The sequence below is a fragment of the Chiloscyllium punctatum genome, chromosome 8, assembly GCF_047496795.1.
Source record: "Chiloscyllium punctatum isolate Juve2018m chromosome 8, sChiPun1.3, whole genome shotgun sequence".
NCBI lineage: Eukaryota > Metazoa > Chordata > Chondrichthyes > Orectolobiformes > Hemiscylliidae > Chiloscyllium > Chiloscyllium punctatum.
In genome coordinates this window covers 53,287,918-53,308,018 of record NC_092746.1, presented here as the reverse complement: position 1 = coordinate 53,308,018, position 20,101 = coordinate 53,287,918, and the positions used below count along the sequence as shown (strand labels likewise).

The following is a 20,101-nucleotide window of genomic DNA, read 5'->3' as shown; positions in this document are numbered from 1 at the left end:
GATCCTTGATGTTCATGATATGAACCAACCTTTAGATGTAAATAGAAGGGAAATTATTCAGAAGTTTACAGTTGAGATAATAATTGGCAGTATGTTTGCAAAAGTGAAGATGGCAGGTTATTATCGAAGGAATGGGCAGAAAAGTAGCAAATTAAGTTTGACCAGAGAGTGAAGCAACGCACAATAAACTGTAGGACACCCAGACGTGTAGAGAACACAAATCTTTAAATTTCATGCCCACAGATCCTGAATATGGCAGGGCAGGCAGATAAGATGGACAAGACAATAAATGTGATTTTTTGTAATTTGGCAAGGCATGCATACAAGAGCAAGTAGGTGTTTACCAGAATGGTGCGGCACGGTGGCACAGCAGTTAGCACTGCTGCCTCACAGTGTCAGAGACCCGGGTTCAATTCCCACCTCAGGCAACTGTCTGTGTGGAGTTTGCACATTCTCCCCTTGTCTGCGTGGGTTTCCTCCGGGTGTTCTGGTTTCCTCCCACAGTCCAAAAATTTGCAGGTTAGGTGAATTGTAGGGGAATGGGTCTGGGTGGGTTGCTCTTCAGAGGGTCAGTGTGGACTTGTTGGGCCAAAGGGCCAGTTTCCACACTGTAAGTAATCTAATCTAACTGTACAAGCCCAGTTAGGCCAATGTTAGAGTACTATGCATTCTGGTTCTGGTCACATTATAGGAATAATATAGGCAGCTTGGATGAAGGGTCACTGGGCTTGAAATTTAACTACTTTCTCTCCACAGATGCTGCCAGACCTGCTGCCTTTCTCCAGGAATTTGTTTCTCTTCTCAGAAGATTATAATTGCATTAGAGGGGTTACAGAGGGCACTGACATAGGCGTTACCAGGAATTTTAATAATGAGAAAGAATGGAGAGTCTGATCAATTTTTTTTTGGAAAGAAAGAGGATGAGGGAAGAATTGATTGAAATGCATCAAAAAGTTTAACTTGTGAAACTTCCAGGAGTGTTTAATTGACAGATTATTAAAATACCGAGAAAGTCTAGGCTTTCAGTGTAAAGAGGATTTATGTAGGACAACTTTACAGGACAAAACTGGGGAGAAGCAATTAAGTTACATCTAAAGATTTAATATAGAAGGATAATTTCTCTGTATTTGAAACACTACCAATTGATGATATTGAGGAATGGATGCAACTTCATTTCGCTGTGTGTTTGAAAGTCCTGTTCTATAATTTGGCAGCTTGGTTTATTTTACGGTTTTCCTTTTATGTAATAAACTTCTCTTTTATTAAAGAAAGCCGTAGCTATTTGCGCCTATGTTTCAGTGAATTAACTCCACCTCTGTTTAAAAAAAACTATCCAGCCAGATTTTATCCTGGGATCTGACTTGTTCATTAGTAATATCATCTGAGATCATAACAAATGATAAGGATTAGAGGACAGTTGAGAGAAATCCTAGGAGTGGGATTCTGGAACTCAGTAACATGAAAGCATGGTACAAACAAAAAACACTTTTCACATTTAAAATATACTATATTGCCAAAAAAATCCAAGCAACAAATGCTGGATTATGTTGGTCTCTCAGCTGGGAAAGACATGCTTAGCCGAATGACTTATGCTACAAATTTCTACTTTTGAAAACTTCACCTTTGAAACATGAATTCAAATTGCTTATTTGCATTTTTCTGCATTAACAAGACAGTTCTTGTATTATGCCACTGCTACATATAAAAGTTTAATGATAAACTACAATTTGGTTTGCATTTTAATTCATTCAAATTAGGTTTGACAAGTAATAGAGCTTTATTTTCCTACATATATTGAGTGATTTAGAAATGTTTGAAAATGACACTTGTGCATTCCTGTTACTTTTCAAAGCAATGGCATAGAATATAAAGACAATGACAGTTAAAAGTTTGATAAATTGGAGATACAACAGCTCTCCCAGAATTTGTACCTGTATAATATTAATTTTGTTTGCATTTACCAGTACAATGCTTTGCTATTAATGAATCATTTTGATAAAGGATGAATTGGAGAACAAGGGAAGAATGTTTAAGCCAAGAGCATTTGTATATGAAAACCATAAATGGTGCTGTTAAACACAAACAGTGCAGAATTTTAAATTCCCATTAATCTCAGTATTTCTAATTGAAGTCTTCGGGTTCTGTCTATACTCAAATAATAAAGATATTCAAGGGCAACTGAACACTCTGGAGTTTTGTTGGCCTTTGGTAGGTATATGCACTATCTGGTGTTACCATAAGAACCTGAAGATTCCAGATTCAAACTCTGGCTGGTTAATCTTAGCTGTGATAGCAGTGGACAGTCACAATTTACTTATTGCTCCTAGGCAAGGGAGGGAAGCTCAGACAGACACTCTTTCACCATGCAATTCAGCTGTGTGCACACACAGCACTGAGTGACTGTGTGCATGTGTAGTAAAGACAGAATTATACTTAATTGTGATAACACATTCAGTCAGTTGGTATACACTTTCTTATAGAAGGGGTAATGTTATCACAAGCACAACAGAAAACAGAGACGGAGATGATAATTTGGAATTTTTTAATTCCAATTTCCTTAAGATACAGCAAGAACATAATATGCTTCTACCCCACAACACACTACAGTATTAGAATTCAAATAGAAGGTCCTCACAAAAATTCACTTTATAGAAGTTTTTCCTTGCCTCATTGTATTGGTACAAATTTTAAAGTCCCATATAGATTTTTTCCTTATTCATTCACAGGATGCAGGCATGACTGCCTAATTCTCCAGAGGGCAGTTAAGAGTCAACCACATTGTTGTGGGTCTGGAGTCACATGTAGGTCAAACAATGTAAGGATGGCAGTTTTGTTCCCTAAAGGACATTAGTGAACCAGATGGGCTTTTTCTAATGGTTCCATGGTCATCATCAGACTCTTAATCCCAGATTTTTATTGAATTATAATTCTACCATTTAACATGGCGGGGTTTGAACCCTGGTATAATAGAACATTATCTGGCTCTCCAGATTAATAGTCCAGTGACAATTGGACAATCACCTCCCCTAAATTATGTAATTTATGTACTGTGAAGAAAAAGTATGAAAAACAACTCCCTGCTGAATCACAGGTGTACTAGATAAGTTTATTTTAGCTTAAATCCTTCTACAGCCTTCTTCCTCCCCATGTCAGTAACCTCTTATTGTGAACTCTCAAACTTTGTTCCTTTGCTGTTAGCCTTGTGGATCCCTTTCTACCAGTGGCCAAGCAACTGATCAGAGATTAGTAATCTCTCCACCTTGTTCAATCAAGCTTCTGGTCATTGACAATCAGTTTCTTTGAGAATCATATAGTGATAGAGATGCACAGCACAGAAACAGACTTTGACCCAACTTGTCCATGCTGACCAGATATCTTAAATTAATCCAATTTGCTAGCATTGGCCCATATCCCTCCAAACCCTGCCAATTCATATACTCATCCAGATGCCTTTTAAATGTTGTAATTGTACCAGCCTCCACCACTTCCACGGGCAGCTCATTCCATATTTGTACCATCCTCTTGTTTAGATTTCTTTTTATTCTCCTTGTACTTTTAAAATGGCTTGAGTATTTTTACTTTAAAAGCACCAAACTAATACAAGTTACTGCTGATGTAGGATTCGGAACAAAATAATGCTTTCAGATTAACATGGTAAATGGCAACAGTAGAGTGGGAGGACAATGTTCAAAAGGCAACTGAGTTTAATTTTCAAGAAATTAATACTTGCAGAAAGTCAACCTAATGCAATAAAAACAATGTACTATACTTACAGGAAGTCCTGAAATATCTGAGTATTTTTTGGCTGGTTTAAAGGAAGGAAGAGCATCTATGCTGGAATCTGAAGATTTTAAGAAAAAAAGTGAAATTGGTTGTTGCCGAGTTTGACATCTGACTAGGTAAATATTAGAAACTTTTAAGGATACAGAAAAATCACACATGACCATTATCTATGGAATTCCACCTTTTGGAAATAATAGTAATTGCTCAAATGGATTAGGTGCAGCATACCAGCAAAGCTAGAGGACCTATTTCTGAAAGTAAAGAAAGCACAATTATTGATATTACTTATGCCCAATAAAGAATCACATTAACAAATGGGCTTTGGTACAGGTCTACAATCTTAAAATAAGTCTGCTACTTCAACATAGCATAATTGTAATTATTCTAATAATACGACTTATAATATTCTTATAATTCACAGTAGAATTATGATAGAAGTGTATTCCCACAATTGCAAAAGTGGCAGTATATTATTGTCCAATTTATTTTTGCGCAGCATTTGTTAAATCCAAGTTTTTCATGTTACAGGAATTATATTAAGATTTGTGTCTTAAAGATTTGGCCCTCAGATATTCAAAGCAAATTGAATCTGGAGAACATTTTGGTGAGGTCTCATCAGTGACATTATTTGGCACTTACATGGCAACAATGACCACATCCAACAACAGCAAATCTAACCATCATTTTTGAGATTCAATGACTATCATTATTGAACTCCCCACTATTAGCATCCTTCAGGTCACCTTTGATCAGAAACTTAACTGGATTAGCTTTATAAAACCGTAGCTACAAGTATACATGATACTCTGGGAATTGCATGATAAATAGCTAACATTCTGAATCCCAAAAGTAGGTTGCTATTTACAAGGCACAAGTCAAGAAAGTGACAGGAAACTCTTCATTTGCTCGGGCAAGGCTTCTTCAACAGCATCTTTCAAACTTACAACCTCTACCGAAGGAGGGTGGTAGCAGCCAAATGAAAACTCCAATGTGTCTTGTAACTATATCAGCATTCCTGCACCATTGCAGAGTCAAAATCCTGGAACATTTTTGCTATATGTAGACTGGAATGGTTCAGAAAAGTGGCTTACCACCACCTTCTTAAGGGCAATTAGAAAGTTAACCCTGGCAGCGATGTTTATATCCCAGGAATGCATAAGGAAAATAATGTTGTTGAAAAGATAAGTATTTTAAGCAGTGAAGAAAAATAAATTTCTCCCTTAGGTTTCTTACTATATGGCATAATTTAACATAGCAGACAGGTGTAGTCAACAAATGTCCATCCTTATTGTCTTTTGTATACTACGTAGGTAAAAGATCAAGGCTAATGTTTCTTTCAAGTCTAACATGCTCCCTTTACCAGTTTTAAACATAAATTTAGCAGGGATTTGGAAAATTATAACAAACAGGCTGATGGTACATTCTGGAATAACTGAAAATACATTGTAGAAGGTTGATATGTTGGGTATATTTAAAAAGAAACACGAGCTAGCAAATATCACTGAAACTCACAGTTAGGATCATTCAGTTTCCATGGGAACATCCTCTCAGTAGCAAGAATTTGTTTCAGGTTTTTCCAAACACGGCTCTTTTTTCCAGCACCTGCACCACCCATGCCAGAATGCTGAAAATTAACATCACAAAAGACATGGAGAAGGTGGTTAGATACTTGTAACTTTTTTTTTCTTATCCATGCAATTAATAAACTAGTATAATATGGATTTTTAGATCTATCAAAAATAATTTGCAATTTGCTCAGCTTTCTTATTAGATATAAACAAAAGGGAACTGATGGTGTTATATTCAAATAATGCACAGAATTAATTAAGTATATACAAAAGTATGTTACAGTTTACAAACACAAAGCCTCTATACATATTCTTGTCTACCCAAAAAAGTATTGTCTAAACAAGTATCCTTAAGGTGAATCTGGCATGCAGTTACTGTATCCATGTTTGCATCAACATTGATTCAAGTGAAAATTAAACTGAGAAAGTAGCAAATTCCTAGCCTGACTGCTCAATAGCCACAGTTTTTATACGACCCATCCAGTTCTGTTTCTGGTCAATATTAACTCCCAGAATGCCGATAGTGTAGGATTCAGTAATGATAATGCAACTGAATACCAAGGGTGATAGTTAGATTCTCACTTGTTAGGAATGGTCATTATTTGGCACTTCTGTGACACAGAAACTACTTACCACTCGTTGTACCAAATGTGGATATTGTACAGGTTTTGCTGCATTTGGTCCCGTATGAGAGTATTGTGTCGGCCTATGAGCAGTCATGAATGATGCTGAACATTGGACAATCAACATCCTCTCTTCTGACCTAATGACAGTGGCAAGGTCATTAAATAAAGCAGTTGAAGATGGTTGGGCCTAGAACACGATGCTGAGGAATACTACCAGAGACATCCTGGGAGGTGTGATGACTGACACCCAACAACCACAACTACAACCATTTTCCTACGTGCTGAGTATGACTCGAACCGGAGGAGGAGAATTTGAACTGTATTTTCCACTGTTTCCAAATTTACTAGGGCTCATTAAGGCCACGCTTAGTCACATGTGGCCTTGGTAACAAGGGCAGTGACTCTCACCTCACCTCAGGAATTCAACTCTTTTGTCAGTGTTTGAATCAAGGCTACAATGAGTTTAGGGGCTGAGTGAGCCTGGCAGAAAAAAAAACTATGCATCAGTTAGATTTTTTTCTTTTATTCATTCACAGGACGTGAATGTCACTGGCTAGGCCACCATTTTTTGCCCATCCCTAAATGCCCAGAGGGCAATTAAGAGTCAACCATATTATTGCTCAGCAAGTGCTACACAACAGCACTGTTGATGACCCTTTCCATCTGATGATTGAGAGCAGAGTAGGATGTGTCAGTAATTATCCAGGTTGAGTTTGTCTTGAGTTTTGGTGTGCAGGAAATAGCTGGGCTATTTTCTAGCATATGTCATCAATACTATTACTGGAATGTTGTCAGGGTCATGGCCTTTGTAGTATCCAAAGCCTCCAGCTGTTTCTTGATATTACAAAGTTGAATTGACTGAAGATTGACATCCGTGATGCTAGGCACCTCTGGAGAAGGTCGAAATGGATCATCCATTTGGCACATCTGGCAGAAGATTGTTCTAAATGATTCAGTTTTATCTCTTGCACTGATGTGCTGGGAACCATCCATTGTAGATATTTGTGGAGCTTCTGTTTCCAGTGAGCAGTTTAACTGTCCACCATCATTCATGGCAGACCTACAGAATTTAGATTGGATGCAAGAGCTGTGGAACCATTTAGTCCTGTCTATCTTTTGCTGCTAATGCTCTTTAATAGGCAAGTAGCCCTGTTTGTAGCTACACCAGGTTGATACCTCATTTTTAGGTAAGCCTGATGCTATTCCTAGAGAGAGTGCTTTGTACATTCCATTGTTGATCCCTGGCTTGGTGGAAATGGCCGAGATGAGGACATGCTAAGACATAAGGTTGCAGATAGGATTGGGGTACAATTCTCCTGATAATCTCCCACAATGCCTCATGAATGGCTAGTCTTGAGCTTCTAGATGTGTTCAAAGCGTATACCATTCTGCAAGGTGACACAACACAACACAATGGAGAACATCCTCAAATGTTAAGACAGCACCTTGTCTCTACGAGGACTGCCTGGTTGTCACCCTTGTTAATACTATAATGGACAGGTGCATCTATGGCAGGGGGATTGATGAGAATGGAATAAAGTATGCTTTTTCATTTTGCCAGTTTCCTCATCACACTCCAAGATCTAGCCATGTCACACAGTATGCAATCAGCTTAATCAGTAGTGATGATACTGAGTTACTAGGTGGGCGATGCCAGGTGGTCTGACTGGTTACGTTCCTTTTTTTGTTAAGACTAAAAGCAATTGATACCATTGAATGACTTACTAGGCCGTTTTGAAGGGTCAACCTCACAAGAATGACAGTTTTCCATCCCAAAAGGATAGTGGTAATACAGATGGGTTTTATAAAACCCAACCATAGTTTCCATGGTGACAAAATGTCTGAGAACAAATCTTCCAGCTCAGCGAACAAACTTACATCCTGAGCTGAAATTCTCAAAAACCACTGTAATCTTTTGCTATAAATTCTGTGGCTTATGATCCTGCTGTACAGCTAGTTGATGAACGAGCAGCACACCGAAAGGTAGTACTTCCACAAATAGACCTACTGGACTGTAACATGGTGTTGTATGATTTTTAACTTTGTCCATAGTCCAACACTGACACCTCCACATCATATTCAAGGAGTGTTAACCTATTCTTCAACAATGCCAAGTAACACTGCTAAAATCAAATATTCTTTAAATAGTTCATTTATAACATTTCAAGAATTCTTGCATTTAGAAAGATGAAGAATTTAACTTTTCTTTCCCCCGCAATGAATTTCAGCATTAAATACTCATTGGTTAGTGTACAGCAAAATAAAATGCTCTCCAGTTAAAAACAATACTCAACCCATCATGCTGAAAAACATTAATGTACCAGTGAGAAAATGTCACACACACATTAATTCTTGACAGTACATTGAACTGATGATTGTAACACTGTACAGCACCAATCAGCTGCTGGCATTCTTTCCCAGTGCCTGATTGTCTTCTAATCTAGTAAACCCTCAATAAAATTAAATGGATTTATATTAGACAATGCCTTCTTCAGACCAATACTAACAAAACCTACTAAAAAAGCAATGCAGCGTGAAGCATCAGCAAACAAAGGACCAGCAGTCTGCCTTTGAGCAGAGTACATGGCATGACAATAACATCTTCCAAAATGTAAAGGAGTACCACCTGAAATCACTGATTTCTGGGCAGAACATACAACAACTTGAAAATATAGATGGCGGGTGAAGGGAAGGGAAGGGAAGGGAGGGCGGTGGGGGCGGGGTGGAGAAGGGGTGATTAAAAAAGCACTGGTCCTGAATAGTGTCTTGCCTTTAAAATTTCCCATTTAACTTCGATAATAGATTAACAAAACAAAATTAAAATGGCTTTCACTATTGTGGATCCACACAATTGCTTCAAAATTTACAAAGTTATAGAGTCGGTTCTTACAGCATGGAAGGTGGTTCTTCAGTCCATGCCAGTCATCAAACATCCATCAATTCTAATCCCATTTTCCAGTACTTTGTCCGTACCCTTGTATGCTATGGCATTTCAAGTGATCAGTCAATGGTTCTTTAATGTTGAGGGTACCCGCTGTACCACCCTTTCAGAAAATAAGTTCCAAATAAGCATTCCTCAAACTTCCGCTAAATGACATAATCCTTACTTTAAAAAGACAGTGCCCCCTAGTTATTGCTTCTTGGGAAATGCTTTGTCCCATCCACTGTGTCTATGCAGCTCAAATCCAATCCTTCAACAGCCTACTCTGTTCTAAGGAAGATAATTCCAGCCCTGTCTAGTTTCTCTTCATAGCCAAATTTTTCCAGTCGAGGCCATGTCCTGGTGAATCCCATTTGCAGCCTGTCTAATGTGATCACAACCTTTAATGTGGCGACCAGAACTGTACAGAACAACCTTGATTGTCTGAACAAGACGGGCAGGGAGTATTTTGTTCAGATTACTGATCAGGGTTCCCGCGGCAGTGGCAATAGCAGGAATAGGGTTCCCGTGGCAATGCTGTTCCTGCACCCACCGCCAACCCAGGCTGCCTGCTCTCGCTGTGCTTTTACTTATATTTAAACAAAAATTTTTTACAGGACCTTGAAATCTTGTTTGGATAATCCAAAATTCAGATAACCGAGGTAGTTCTGTACCTGGTACTCCAGCTGCGGCTTAATTAATATTTTATGTCACTGCATAACTCCCTTAGTCTTGCATTAAAGGCCTTGATTAATCAAGGCAAGTTTCCCATATTAATAACTTTAACTACCTGATCTACCTATCCTGCTACCCTCAAGGACCTATGCATATGTACACCAAAGTCCTTCAGATCCTCTATTTCCTAAGCTGCTTCTATTCAAATTGTGCACCCTTACCTTATTAGCCCTCCCAAAATGCATTAAATGCAGTTTGTCATTATTCTGTCCATCTGACCAGCCCGTCTATATCATTCACGAGTCTAAGGGTTTCCTTCTTGCTATTTACCATACTACCTTTTGAGGCATCTGGAAATATATTGATCATACTTCCTATATTAATTTCCACATCATTATCATACACAACAAACAAAGAATGCAGCATCAAATCCTGTAATACACCATACGACTCAGGCTTCCAGTCACAAAACACCCTTTGACCATCACCAACTGCTCCTTGCCACTAAGCCCATTTTGCAAACAGCTTGAGAAATTGCCAAGAATTGTTTCGACTCTTAGGTTCTTAACCAGCCTGCTATGCAAGACTTTATCTTGCTGGAGTTCATGTAGATTATATCTAGATGCGCATCGAGATACATCCTCAGAAAAATGCAAATTTGTTAGACATGATCTCCCCTTACAAAGCCATACTGACTTTGATTAACTTTGGCCCTCAATAGATTCCATACAGATATTAGGTTCGTTGGCCTGTAGTTTCCTAGTCTAGGGCTTTTGCCCGAAACGTCGATTTCGAAGCTACTTGGATGCTGCCTGAACTGCTGTCCTCTTCCAGCACCACTAATCCAGAATCTGGTTTCTAGCATCTGCAGTCATTGTTTTTACCTCGTTTCCTAGTCTATCCCTACTACTCCTCTTGAATAATTATACCACATTGACTGTCCTCCAGTTCTCTGACATCTCCCTTGTGGCCTGAGCGTATTTGAAAATTGATGCCAGAGCCTTTGCAATCTCCTCCATTGGTTCCCACAGACATCTTGGATATATCCCATTTAGACCTGGCATTTATTCACATTCAAGCCTCTAAAACTGCTAAAAACAACTCCCACGTAATACTAATTAGTTCAAGTATATCACAGTCTCCCTCCCTGATTTTTAGACCTGCATCATGCTTCTCTACTGTGATACAGATGCAAAGCACTACTTAAAACTTTAGCTAAGTCTTCCAGCTCCACATAGACATTTCCACTTTGGTCTCTTATGGCCCCAACTGTTTTCCTGGTTATTCTCTTGCCCCTAATATACTTAGAAAATATCTTTGGATTTTCTTGAATGTTAGTTCCAGTGTTTTTTTTAAAATGCTGCTTCTTTGCTCTTCAAAATTTATTTTTTAACCATCTCCCACACTATATCCACTGTTTGGAGCCTCCGATACCTCTCATAAGCATTTTATTTCTTATCCAATCCTGCAGATGGCTGACATCCAGGGTTCTCCACTTTTGTTGCTCCCACTCTTCACCTTTTTTTAGAAACATATTGGTCCTGAAGTCTCACTATTACCCAATAAATGTTCCCCATTTCTCTGATGTGGGCTTTCCTGCAAGTAGTTGCTGCTCATCTGTCTTACTTGCAACACTCTCGGAATTAAAATAAATGCAATCTAGCTTTGCCATGCTCCATTGTGCCTTTGACTATATTTGCACTACCTTCTCAATGACTTGGCAGTACTTCTTCTATGGTAATAGACCCTTCGGACCAACCTGTCCATGCCGACCAGATATCCCAACCTAATCTAGTCCTACTTGCCAGCACCTGGCCCATATCCCTTCAAACCTTTCCTAATCATATACCCATCCAGATGTCTTGTAAATGTTGCAGTTGTAGGAGCCTCCACCACTTCCTCTGGCAACTCATTCCATACATGTACCACACTCCGCGCAAAAGGTCACCCCTTAGGTTTCTTTTATGTTCTTCCCCTCTCACCCTATTTCTAGTTCTGGACTCTCCCACCCCAGGGAAAAGGCTTTGTCTATTTATCCTATCCACGCCCCTCGTAATTTTATAAACTTCCATAAGGTCACCCCTCAGCCTCCGACGCTCCATGGAAAACAGCCCCTGCTTATTCAACCTCTCCCTATAGCTCAAATCCTCCAACCCTGGCAACATCCTTGTAAATCTTTTCTGAACCCTTTCAAGTTTCAGAACATCCTTCTGATAGGAAGGAGACTAGAATTGCACACAATATTCCAAAAGTGGAGCCAATTAATGTCCTTTACAGCTGCAACATGACCTCCAACTCCTATATTCAATACTCTCACCAATCAAGGAAATTATACCAAATGCCTTCTTCACTATCCTATCTACTTTCAAGGAGCTATGAACCTGCACTCCAAGGTCTCTTTGTTCAGCAACACTCCTGAGGACCTTACCACTAAGTGTATAAGTCCTGCTAAGATTTGCTTTCCCAAAATGCAGGACTTCGCATTTTTTTAAATTAAGCTCCATCTGCCACTCCTCAGCACATTGGTATCTTAAACAGGTGGGCCATTGTAAGTGTGTCTAGCGGAGATTCACACGGATGATCCCTGGAATGGTAGGTCTAATATATGAGGAACAGCTGAGGATCCTGGGATTGTATTCGTTGGAGTTTAGAAGATTAAGGGGAGATCTAATATAAACCTACAAGATAATACATGGCTTGGAGAGGGTGGACGCTAGGAAATTGTTTCCGTTAGGCGAGGAGACTAGGACCCGTGGACACAGCCTTAGAATTAGAGGGGGTAAATTCCGAACAGAAATACGGAGACATTTCTTCAGCCAGAGAGTGGTGGGCCTGTGGAATTCATTGCCGCAGAGTGCAGTGGAGGCCGGGACACTAAATGTCTTCAAGGCAGAAATTGATAAATTCTCGATGTCACAAGGAATTAAGGGCTACAGGGAGAATGCGGGTAAGTGGAGTTGAAATGCCCATCAGCCATGATTGAATGGCGGAGTGGACTCGATGGGCCGAATGGCCTTACTTCCGCTCCTATGTCTTATGGTAATCCGAGGTAACCTTCTTCGCTGCCCACAACACTTCCAAATTATGTTAAATCCCCCAATCGCATTGGCAAGCCTCCCGACAAGGATGCTGCTCCCATTCAGGATGAAATGAACCTCATGATCTAGGCATCTAAGAATCTAAAGCCCTCCCTCTTGCTCCAGCTCTTCAACCATGTATTCACCTGTTCCAACTGCCTACACTCACTAGCATATGTCACAGATTAATTGGAGATTACAACTTTTGACATCCAGCTTTTTAATCTGCTTTCTTGCTCCAAACGTTCTTGGTGTGAGACCTCATCCCTCTTTCTACCTATGTTGCTGGTCCAATGTGACCCATGATCTCTGACTATTCACCCTCCTGCTTCAGTATACCCTACACCCATTATTCAATGACATCCTTGACCGTGGACCCAGAGAGGCAACTACCATCCTAGAGTCCAATGTGCAGATGGAGGGGCACCGGCCTATACCCCTCGCCAGTGAATCTCCTACCACCATCATTCTCTCCTTTTCTACTCACACCTGGGGGTGCTGGACTCTGACTGCATTCTCCAGAGGAACCAAAATCATAAACAAGTTTTCTTGCATGCAGACACATGTATTCAATGCAAATCAGCTCTGCTAATTTTATCAACACCACGAGATTACTCTAAAAACATAAAACGTATTATGCAACACATTAAGAATATTTGGCAGATTGAATCCACTAATTGAAACACCTGAAACGAAGCAGGGACTCATGACTTCACAGATATTATAATAAGTTTGTTGCAGCATCAGATAAAGTCAGTCACTAAAACAAATCAGAATCTTCCACTTAATAGTAAGGTGGGGTCGTCGGAGGGTAGACCTTACTTTAACAACATTGCACAGCAAAGTTTTAGACAATGCTGACATTACAACTGCTTTGTTCAAATTTATTGCATGTTTTTATGATATTAAACATGAGTTTTACTAGGATTACCAATGGAAACTATCAAAAATCTTGTTTGAAATATAACAAACATCCTTCATAAACAGTTCTGATCTTCTTCATTAGATGATGTACAACCAGGGTCAACAAAACTACAGCACTTTCCAATGGTGGTGAAGACAATGAATAAACACAACTATAGGATAATGATTAACTTGGAACATTATGCACTTAAGGCATGTAATTTATTACTAAACAATACATAATATTTCTTACATATTTCAAACAGGATTTTAAAGTTACAGAGTCTGTGTTGGTGCTTGTCTTCCAAAAGAAATATTTGCAATACAAAATTTCTATTTGCCTTTAAACTCCTTTCCCTTTATTTACCTTTCAAACTCACTGAATGAGACAAACTATAAACCAACCATAAACTTCTCAAAATGAATTGAAACAACTTTAAATCTGTACACAGAGATTTATCACGTCCTTTTTACAAACTCCCATACCTTTCATGTGGGCCCTTTTCTGACAAATTTTTATTTACCAATTTTCCAGAATTTTAAATACAAATCAGATAATTATTTGCATATTTTGTATTGTTGTAACGAGAAAAAGCATAATAAAAATTCTCTTACATTCTTTCTCATTCCTAAGCATCCTCCTTCAATAGCATGATTTATCCAGAACAGTAAAAAAAATTGCTTAACAACCCAACCAGTTCATTCTCTAAAATTAATCATTTTTACACACACCAGTCATCTTTTCAACAGCTCAATTAAACTCCAACTTTTTAAACTGTGCTCCCCAAACCCAAAACCTTTGGTTTCTGGTAGCTGCTCGGCGGATCTAAATCACAGACCCACTATTGCTCAATCTCATGTGTCCGAATGTCACTTATCCATCTATGACATTGGACACAGACCGCTGCGCTGGTGCGTCACATTTTGAAATGGTATAATCTGATTTGTTATTGGAATTAACCAAACAAATCACTGCACCAATTAAGAACAGCTCCATGCAACACCACCCACCAAATCTTGAAAGGGGAGGAGGGGAGTGATAGACTATTAATCCAGAGATTCAGATAATGTTCTGGGGCCCAGAGTTCAAAACCCACCATAACAGATGGTGGAATTTGAATTCAATTTCTAAAATAAAATCTGGAAATATCAGTCTAAAGATGACCATGAAACCATTGTCGATTTTCAAGAAAACCTATTGGGGTTACACTGATGCCCTTGAGGGAAGGAAATTGCTATCCTAACCTAGTCTGGCCTAATTCCAGACCTACAGCAACATGATTGACTCAACTAAAATGGCCGGGCAAATCAGTCGGTTGTAACAATCGCTAGAAAAATCTCAAAAACCACTGGGGTCCAGTAGGGTGTCACAAGAATGATCCCAGGAATAAATGGCTTGTCATATGAGGAGCTGTTGAGGACTCTAGGTCTGTACTCAATGGACTGCATGAGGATGGGGGAAGGGGGTAGAATTGGGTTGAAACTTACAGACTACTGAGAGGCCTGGATAGAGTGGACGTGGAGATGTTTCCCACCAGAAGAGGAGAGTAGGAAGCAAGAGTACATTCCCAAGTGAATGAATGACTCTTCAGAACTGATATGAGCAGGAATTTCTTCAGCCAGAGGGTGGTGAATCTGTGGAACTCTCTGCCACAGAGGGCTGTGGAGGCCAAGTCATTCAGTGCCTTTAAGACAGATATAGATATGACCTTGATTAGTAAGGGGATCAAGGGTTATAGGGAGAAGGCAGAAGAATGGAGTTGAGAAACATATCAGCCATGATGGAATGGCAGAGCTGGCTCAATGGGCCAAATGCCCGAATTCTGCTTATGGTCATATTCCCTCCACCCTTTTTTTACCTTCAAGACAGACTATGGGCCCGACAATATTTCTATAATACTACTGTGACTTGTACTCCAGAACTTGTCGCAAACTTCGCCAAGCTGTTTCAGTGCAATTGCAACACGGACATCTACCTGAAAATTTGCTAAATTGCCCAGTATATTCCATCTGCCCAAAGCCGGACAAATCCAACCCAAACAATTACCCTCCAATCAATCTACATTCAATCATCAGTAAAGTAATGGAAAGTGTCATCAACAATGCAATCAGCTGCATCTGTTCATCAGTAATCTGCTCAGTGATGCCCAATTTGGGTTCATTCATGGCCACTCAGCTCCTATCCTCATTACAAGCATGGTTCAAGCATGCACAAAACAGCTGAATTCCAGAAGGGAGGTGAGAGTGACTGTCCTTGACATCAAGCCTGCATTTGACTGAGTGCGACATCAAGAAGCCCTAGAAGAACTGAAGTCAATGGGAATCCAGGGAAAACCCTCTGCTGGTTGGGGCCATATCTGGCGTATAGGAAGATGGTTGTAGTTGTTGGAGGCCAGGCATCTTCGGCTCTGCAGGAGTTCCTCATAGTAGTGTCTAATGCCCAAACAGTTTTAGCTGATAATTGCACAAAATTCAGCCCCATCATGACTCCTCAGATACTCAAGCAGTCATGTCCAAAATGCAACAGGTTTGGAACAATACCCAGGGTTGGCAGAAAAATGGCAAGCAACATTTGCATTACACAAATGCCAGGCAATAACTATTTCCAATAGGCAATAATTGAACCATTGTCCCTTAAATGACCACTATAATGGCATTACCAAATTCACCACAATGAACATCCTGGCCAAGAACTGAATTAGGAGAAAGTGAGGACTGCAGATGCTGGAGAGCTGAAAATGTGTTGCTGGAAAAGCGCAGCAGGTCAGGGCAGCATCCAAGGAACAGGAGAATCGACGTTTCGGGCATCAGCCCTTCTTCAGGGGCTGAAGGGCTGATGCCCGAAACGTCGATTCTCCTGTTCCTTGGATGCTGCCTGACCTGCTGCGCTTTTCCAGCAACACATTTTCAGCCCTTTACCCAAGAACTGAACTAGACTAGCCATACAAATATGGTTGCTACAAGAGGTCATAAGCTAGGAATACTGTAGCAAGTAACTCACCACCCAACTTCCTACCTGACCCCCAAACATTGTCATAGAGTCATAGAGATGTACAGTGCGGAAACAGATCCTTCGGTCCAACTCGTCCATGCCGACCAGATATACCAACCCAATCAAGTTCTATCTGCCAGCACCAGCTCCATATCCCTCCAAACTCTTCCTATTCATATGCCCATCCAGATACCTTTTAAATGCTCTAATTGTACCATCCTCCACCACTTCCTCTGGCAGCTCATTCCATACACACACCACCCTCTGCGTGAAAAAGGTATATCTTTCCCCTCTCACCCTAAACCTATGCCCACTAGTTCTGGACTCCCCCCACCCCAGGGAAAACACCTCATCTATTTATCCTATCCATGCCCCTCATGATTTTATCAACCTCTGTAAGGTTACCCCTCAGCCTCCAATGCTCCAGAGAAAACAGCCCCAGCCCATTCACTCTGTTCCTGCAGCTCAAATCCTCCAACCCTGGCAATATCCTTGTCCATCTTTTCTGAACCCTTTCAAGTTTCAGAACATCAGGAGACCTGAATTGTATGCAATATTCCAAAAGGGGCCTTACCAATGTCCTGTACAGCCGCAACATGCCCTCCCAACTCCTGTACTCTGACCAATAAAGGAAAGCATACCAAACACCTTCTTCACTATCCTATCTAATTGCGACTCTTTGTTCAGCAACACTCCCTGGAACCTTGCCACTAATTGTACAAGTCCTGCTAAGACTTGCTTTCCCAAAATGCAGCACCTGTGTGATGGACAAGGCTGTGTTCACAACTCTCTATAGTTTCTGACATTCCCAGGCAGAGCAGTTGCTATACCAAGGTATGATGCAACGGAATGGGATGCTTTCTATAATGCATCTATAAAAATCGATAAGTGTCTTCACAGGCACACTGCATTTTCTTAGCCTCCTGAGGAAGTGGAGGCGGTGTCAGCTCCGTGGTTGTATTGCCACGCCAACTTCTTTTTTGAATAAGATTTGCAGTTCTCCAATCCACTGGGACAGTTTCAGAATCAAAGAAATTTTGGAACATTTCAACACATCTATTGTTACTGCAGTCACCTCCTTTAAGTCCCTAGGATAGTAATATTGATTGTTACATGATCCTCCCTCCCTACAGCCAGGCTCCTGAAGTGCTTTGGGACATTTTCTTATGTTACAGGCACTGAATAAATGCAGAGTGCTGTTGTACGTTCACTCTTGCACTGGAGCTACAATTCCATGAACCTGTAACACCAGCAATCAAGCTGCCTCTGTCACATTGACGCCATTTCTGCACCAACAGAAGTAAAAAAAAAAGCCAAAGGCAAAATTATAATGGAAAGGTTAGGAATCATCAGCAAAGCTCCTCCCCACCAGCACTGTTTCCAAGAACATAGCCTCACTGAATGGTGGAACAACACATCTGATACATGTTTACACACCCACCTGTGGCCTGTATTCCTCGATACCTCTGATTAAAAGAAATTTATAAAACACAGAATAAAAATTAACTCATCTAGCAACAAATGCCATCGCCCAAAGAGAGTTCTATCCTTTGTGCAAAGTCATCGTTTTCCAATTTCATTCCTGAATGCTCTGGCTTTCACTTCAAAGTGAATGCGAACTCGTCACAGGCTCCCATCCAGGGAGGTGGTGGCACAACAATCCAGTTCTCTGGCCTGGCAATTTAAAGCTCCAGGCTGATGTTGCGTGGTGTGGGTGAGAATCCCACCAATGTAGATGATCACATTCATTAAAATTCCAGAATAAAAGGCTAATCTAATGGTGATCATGTGACATTTATCGTCAGAAAATTGAACAAAATAAAAAAAGCAACGAATGACAAATAAAATTAGAGGGAAAGATTTATTCAAGGGAAAGCAAGCTAGAAATATTTGAACAGATATTATGATTTCCTATAAATATTTAAAGATGAAAAAAGCATTAACAAAGTGGGCATCAGTCCCATAGAAAGAGAGACTGGGAATTAATAATCAAAAGTAAGGAATGGCACATGTTTGAACAGCTACTTACCCAAGTCTTCACAACATCGTAGACAATAAAATCCCAGACAGGGCTGTAAATCAGGATATAAAAAAGGTGAAAGGAACTCAGGAAAATTGCAATCACGAGAGAAGTGGTGCTGAGTACATTTTTGAAGCTGTAGATTGGCAAGTGTTTGGGTTCTTTTTATTCATGTATTCATGGGACGTGGCTTTGCTGGCTGGACTGGTATTTTTTGCCCATTCCTTGAGAAGGTGTTGGTGAGTTGTCTCCTTAAACCGCTGCAATAGGTTGACTCACAATGCTGTTAGGGAGAGAATTCCAGGATTTTGACGCAGCGACAGTGAAGGGATGGTGATATACTTCCAAGTCATGATTGGGAGAGACTTGGAGGGGAACTTGCAAGTGGTAGTGTTCCCATGTCCACCAACTACAAGTTACAAATTGGGCCGGGATGAATGCAGATCCACCAACATTCTATAAGCTTGACACCATCCAGGATAAAGCAGCTACTTGACTGGCACCACATCTACAAATAAACTTTACTACCCACACTCTGCAACAGCAGTATGTACCATTAATGAGATGCACTACAGAAACTCATCAAAGTTCCTTAGCATCTTAAGCCATGAACACATCCATCCAGAAAAACAGGGATAGCAGATAAGTGGGAGCACCACCACCTGCAAGTTTCTCAAGGGCAACTAGGGATAATCAATAAATAATAGTCAGACATAAGTGAATAAAAGTAAAACTTCAAGCCTTTTCTGCATCACCACTTCCTTGAAAACTGGGGATCTCTTTATCCTTGGAAATGTCAACTGGCATCCCAGGTGTCAGGGAATATTGGTTTAACAATATGACATTTCCACTAAATCCCACTGGCTATACTATATTCTCATCCCACCACTTATCAATTTTTGCACCCATTTTTCTGCCACCTAATTTAAATATTTCATACTCTTTTCACCTTATACATTTATTTTGAAAAAGGATCCATTATTTTCTCAGGCCCAAAGTTTTCTTGCTGAATCTTATTTTTCTTCACATCCTTTACATTGAGTGAAATTTCAACCATAAAATATTGTTGACAAATAATGTGCACACACATAGAAACCATTTAACTTCACTCAAGCAAAAGAAAAAAAAAGTTAGGTATACACTATTTTAGAATTGTAATTAGGTGCTTATTTCTTCCGGTTCTATTGATGAGTTCATTTTTAGAATCATAGAGATGGACAGCATGGAAACAGACCTTTTGGTCCAACCCGTCCATGCTGACAGATATCCCAACCCCCCTAGTCCCACCTGTTGCAATTGCACCAGCCTCCACCACATCCTCTGGCAGCTCATTCCATATATGTACCACTCTCTGCGTGAAAAGGTTGCTCCTTAGGTCTCTTTTATATCCTTCCCCTCTCACCTTAAACTTATGCCCTCTAGTTCTGGACTTCCCCACACCAGGGAAAAGACTTTATCTATTTATCCTATCCATGCCCCTCATAATTTTGTAAAACCCTATAAGGTCACCCCTCAGCCTCAGACACTCCAGGGAAAA

General features: G+C 40.1%; 1 protein-coding gene across 1 annotated transcript in view; it reads right to left on the bottom strand.

Moving 5' to 3' along the window:
- Positions 1–20,101, bottom strand: part of ino80c (INO80 complex subunit C) — a 46,704-nt gene that overhangs the window by 19,441 nt on the left and 7,162 nt on the right. Inside the window, 2 exon segments of the mRNA XM_072575569.1 lie at positions 3,774–3,841; positions 5,296–5,407. Coding sequence (XP_072431670.1) covers positions 3,774–3,841; positions 5,296–5,407 — 180 coding nt within the window.